Source organism: Ammodytes marinus (assembly GCF_949987685.1).
Source record: "Ammodytes marinus genome assembly, chromosome: 23".
In the NCBI taxonomy this organism is placed as follows: Eukaryota; Metazoa; Chordata; class Actinopteri; order Uranoscopiformes; family Ammodytidae; genus Ammodytes; species Ammodytes marinus.
The window spans coordinates 18368425-18373424 of record NC_137227.1 but is presented as its reverse complement, the minus strand read 5'-3'; the positions used below and the strand labels follow the sequence as shown (position 1 = coordinate 18373424).

Here is a 5000-nt window from a genome sequence, read left to right as displayed (position 1 = left end):
TGTCTGTTTGCTAAAGTTAGCCCCGGCTAGCTGTCCGATAATGGGCGCAGTAGTGTTAAAGTTTGAAGCAAAGCTAGCGCTAGAGTTGCTAATACAAGCTAGCAGCGCTCATTCCACTGGTTGACGGGGATGATAGAGCGGCTTTTCCGGGGGTTGACAGCCCAGGAATAGTCACTGGAGGGCGGGTAAGGGGAAGGCTAACTCACCGGAGGGTCGGGCCGATACAATTCGTGTCTGTGCTCTCGATCTCCCGCAAGATACGCTCGTGTTCCGCGGCTGCCTCCACACTCGCCATCCTGCATGTTGCTATGGACCGTTCCGTAGATAGAATCCCAATGTTGCTATGGATTGTTCCGAACGTTCTAAAGAATCCGAAGTTGAACAGAGCCCGAGCCCGAGTAGAGCCGAGAACAGCCGAGTGAAACTGTCTGTCTGGGGCGTCATGTAGAACGAACCAGGGGGTTGGTTTGATGTGTTCACAGGGAAGCCCAAAGTGAGCGGTGTTTCCCTTGGTTAGAGAGGGGAACAAATATGACAAACTCATGAATGAATGGCATATAGACTGTATGGTTAACGTTGTATCGTTTCAATGTTATTTATCAACTATACACTATAGACTCACAGTTTAAAAACTAACTTTGACTGTTCAAAAATAAATCTTCCCCTCATGTCAAATTATTTTCTAATATTTTCTCACCCACTTTCTCTCACACACACACACACACACACACACACACACACACACACACACACAGCATTTTTTCTAAGGTAATCTGAGAATGTTCTGAGGGGGGAAAAAAACTTGATATAAAAAGGGGGAAAACCATAACTTTCATTCATTTTGAATGGATGTATCACTATTAAACATCTCTTCTGACAGAAGATTTTTCAACCAGCGCGTGGGGACCTCTAGTGGTCACTGAGAGGAAATGCAGACACCTTAGTAAAAAAAAAAAAAAAAAAAAAAAAAGTAGGCCTATTTCTGAAATTTGTATTGAAAAAAAAACATACTTTCTTACATTTATTAATAATGTTAAAAGTGTGGATTCCGCACTCAAACATTATCATTCACTTCTCATCCAATTTTCTTTGTAAAAGTAGATCCAATTTTGTTAAACATTTGCCACACACATAAAACTGGGAGTGACTGGTGTCATCGGGGCGTTTCAAACTACCGTTCAAAACTGCAATACAAGACTTCCCGTTAGATTTTCAAAATAAACCATATTACTTTTCAACGGCCCTCATTCAAGCCAATGATTAAATTACATGTCTTATTCAAGTGTATATTCAACATACTGAGCCTTGTTAGTATTTTACAAGCGTTGTACAGCTCTGCATCCACTCTCAAATTGGATCTACCACTTGAAAATCTTACTTAAAAAAACTAAAAAATTAGTAAATACTGGACTTTTATTGTGTAGTGGCACTGGCGGTACATTCGGTTTAATTCTAGCTTAATCTGTCAGTTTAACTCTGGTGCACCCTGTCCTGTCGTAGGGCAAAACAAGCAAGACACGTAAAAATGGAGGTAACGAATTAGTTTAAAACATATTTAGGAGCATGGCTGAAGAGATGCGCTAAGCAGGGAGTTGTTTTGATTGGGTATTTGTGTTGACATTACAGGTGACAGACAGTAGTGGTTTGCTGTCATGGTTTGTGTTAGCATTGCTGCGCACACTGGCTACATAGTAAAGGTTCAGAGTCCATTCAGTTATACAGGGATAAGGGAACTGAAGGAAAAGGCTGTTAAAACTGTAAATGCGACGTTTTATAGAGTGTTGTTGTTGTTGTTGCATATCAAACTTTATTGTGCAGCTTCTGTAAACTTGGATTTGACTGTGGGGGGGCGGGGGGGTGGAGTGTGTGTGTGTGTGTGTGTGTGTGTGTGTGTGTGTGTGTGTGTGTGTGTGTGTGTGTGTGTGTGTGTGTGTGTGTGTGTGTGTGTGTGTGTGTGTGTGTGTGTGTGTGTGTGTGTGTGTGTGTGTGTGTGTGTGTGTGTGTGTGTGTGTGTGTGTGTGTGTGCATATGCGTGAAAGGAAGATATTCATATGCAGTTTTTGTTATTTGACCATCTTTGTAAACAAAATTAAAAAAAATACATGAGTTACTAGTAGACTAGACAAGAATAGTCTAAAAGTGCTTAGCCATCTCTGCAACAAAAAGAAAAAAGGACAGAGAATCAAATTGAATCATGAGCTATGTTGCCACGGGACATTCCTCATATACAATACTTCATATTTTGTATGTTGGGTAGATTATCCCAAGCAGTATAGGAGCATAAAAACAAAAAGATATATCTCCATGCTTTCTTACATTACATTTTGTATGGTTCTCTCCCTCTCTCTCTCCCTCTCCTCTCTCTCTCTCTCTCTCTCTCTCTCTCTCTCTCTCTCTCTCTCTCTCTCTCTCTCTCTCTCTCTCTCTCTCTCTCTCTCTCTCCATCCCCCCATCTCTCTCTCTCTGCCCGCCTCTCTCTCCCCTCCCCTCCCTCCCTCCCTCCCTACCCCCTCTCCTCCCTCCTCTCTCCCTCCCCCCTCTCTCTCTCTCCCCTCCCCTCCCTCCCTCCCTCCCTCTCCCCTCTCTCCCTCCCTCCTTCCCTCCCCCCTCTCTCTCTCTCCCCCCTCTCTCTCCTTTCCCCTCCCCTCCCCTCCCTCCCTCCCTCCCTCCCTCCCCCCCTCTCTCAGCCCAAGGTGCAGCTGCTAAACTCCCCTCTGAGCTGTGTGGATGAGGCCCTGGTTGGGCTGGTGCGGTCCAGTGGCTCTCTGTCTGTGTTAGCGGGACACAGAGCGGTGCTGCGCTCCGACACGCCGCAGCTGAGCGGCAGAGTGTCTGTGCTGTCAGGAGGGGGCGCCGGACACGAGCCCGCACACGGAGGTAGGGAATGGTTAAATGCATAGATAGGTTAAAGGAATACTTCACCCATACGGAACCGGCATTCTATCATTATAAAATCACCATTATAATATAATGAATGAGGTTTTTCTTCCCTGAGTCTTCCCTTGGCCCAGCTGTCCTGTTAATCCTAACCCTACATTTTTCTTACTGTGATGTCACAGTAAGAAAAATGTAGGGTTAGACAGTGAGACCATAAAAGACTCTTTCTGCCTTTTCTCAGGCTAGGATGAACCAATTTCAACTTTTTTTGCACATTTATACTAAATAGGATCTCAGAGTTCAATACACCTTCATATTCCCACCGGTGAAGTAGGTCTTTAAATACAGCTCCGGAAAAAATGAAGAGACCAGTCTGGATTTTTCTTCAATCTTCATCTCTACATTACTTCATGAAAATGCTCTAAATGACAAAAAAAATGTATAGGAATTTGGTAGAAATGTTGTCAGTGGTTTATATTATAAAACCAAAATGTTCATTCTACTCAAACATATGCCTATAAATAGTAAAACAAGAGACACTGAATATTTGGAGTGGTCTCTGAATGTTTCCAGAGATGTATGTTGTTAATTGATGGTTAGACCCGTATAGTGATGACTGGTGAGGCATGTCATGTATAGTGGTGACTGGTGAGGCATGTCATGTATTTGTTCTGTTCTCTGTTTTTGTGCTGGTATGGCTTTGGTTTGTAATACTTTTTTTTTTTTAAATTAAAAAAGGAATGTTTAATAAAATAATTGGAACAAATCTTAGCTTCCAAGCCTTAAACAGAAAGCTTTTGTTTATTATCTCTTATTTCTCACGTGTGTGTGTGTGTGTGTGTGTGTGTGTGTGTGTGTGTGTGTGTGTGTGTGTGTGTGTGTGTGTGTGTGTGTGTGTGTGTGTGTGTGTGTGTGTGTGTGTGTGTGTGTGTGTGTGTGTGTGTGTGTGTGTGTGTGTGTGTGTGTGTGTGTGTGTGTGTGTGTCTCTCCCGTTCCCCTGTGTCACCAGGTTACGTTGGAGCAGGAATGTTATCGGCGGCCGTAGCAGGAGGAGTGTTTGCCTCTCCTCCTCCTGCTTCCATCCTGGCTGCTATCCTCTCACTACACAGTGCAGGTGAACTACGCCGCTATTAAGAGATCACTTTACTGGAAATAATATAACTTCTAAAGTAGTTAATGCACGTTATTAACCCTCCCTGGCTGCTATTCTATCCTTACACAGTGCAGGTGAACTATTAAGCTAGCCATCTGTCAGTGGGAAGCCTGAGATTGGGAAAAAAATAAATGTACAACACCTATTGCAAAGCCTACAATAAATAAACCATGAGTTAAAAAGAAAAGAAAAAAGTGAATGTAGTTATCATCAACCCCCCCTGTCTGTCTGTCTGTCTGTCTGTCTGTCTGTCTGTCTGTCTGTCTGTCTGTCTGTCTGTCTGTCTGTCTGTCTGTCCGTCCGTCCGTCCGTCCGTCCGTCCGTCCGTCCGTCCGTCCTTCCGTCCGTCCCTCCCAGGAGCCTCTGGAGTCCTTCTCATAGTAAAGAACTACACTAGCGAATAGCGAATAAAATACGTTATCATACCTCCCTACTTTAACAGGTGTGTGTGTGTGTGTGTGTGTGTGTGTGTGTGTGTGTGTGTGTGTGTGTGTGTGTGTGTGTGTGTGTGTGTGTGTGTGTGTGTGTGTGTGTGTGTGTGTGTGTGTGTGTGTGTGTGTGTGTGTGTGTGTGTGTGTGTGTGTGTGTGTGTGTGTGTGTGTGTGTGTGTGTGTGTGTGTGTGTGTTAGGAGCGTCCGGGGTCCTGCTCGTAGTAAAGAACTACACGGGCGACAGGCTGAACTTTGGCTTGGCGGCGGAACAGGCCCGTAACCATGGCGTCGCTGTTGACATGGTGATAGTTGCCGACGACTGCGCCTTCAACCAACCCAGTAAGGCCGGGAGGAGGGGCCTCTGTGGCACTGTGTTAGTGCACAAGGTAAGTCAGTAAAGTGTGTGTGTCTGTCTGTCTGTCTGTCTGTCTGTCTGTCTGTCAAGGTAAAATATAATGTTTTTATTTAGGGGCCTCTGTGGCACTGTGTTAATGCACAAGGTAAACAGAGACAAATTCAGATGAATATTTGCAAGTGGA

General features: G+C 44.4%; 2 protein-coding genes across 2 annotated transcripts in view; one reads left to right on the top strand and one right to left on the bottom strand.

Moving 5' to 3' along the window:
- exoc6b (exocyst complex component 6B) overlaps positions 1 to 375 on the bottom strand; it is a gene marked incomplete at its 3' end in the record, with an annotated part of 94130 nt that extends 93755 nt beyond the window's left edge. Inside the window, exon 1 of the mRNA XM_080051810.1 lies at positions 207 to 375. Coding sequence (XP_079907936.1) covers positions 207 to 295 — 89 coding nt within the window. The 5' untranslated portion in view covers positions 296 to 375. The remainder of the gene's footprint in view (positions 1 to 206) is intronic.
- Positions 376 to 1474: 1099 nt separating this feature from the next.
- Positions 1475 to 5000, top strand: part of tkfc (triokinase/FMN cyclase) — a 10987-nt gene continuing 7461 nt past the window's right edge. Inside the window, exons 1-4 of the mRNA XM_080052019.1 lie at positions 1475 to 1531; positions 2688 to 2877; positions 3887 to 3991; positions 4660 to 4847. Coding sequence (XP_079908145.1) covers positions 1526 to 1531; positions 2688 to 2877; positions 3887 to 3991; positions 4660 to 4847 — 489 coding nt within the window. The 5' untranslated portion in view covers positions 1475 to 1525. The remainder of the gene's footprint in view (positions 1532 to 2687; positions 2878 to 3886; positions 3992 to 4659; positions 4848 to 5000) is intronic.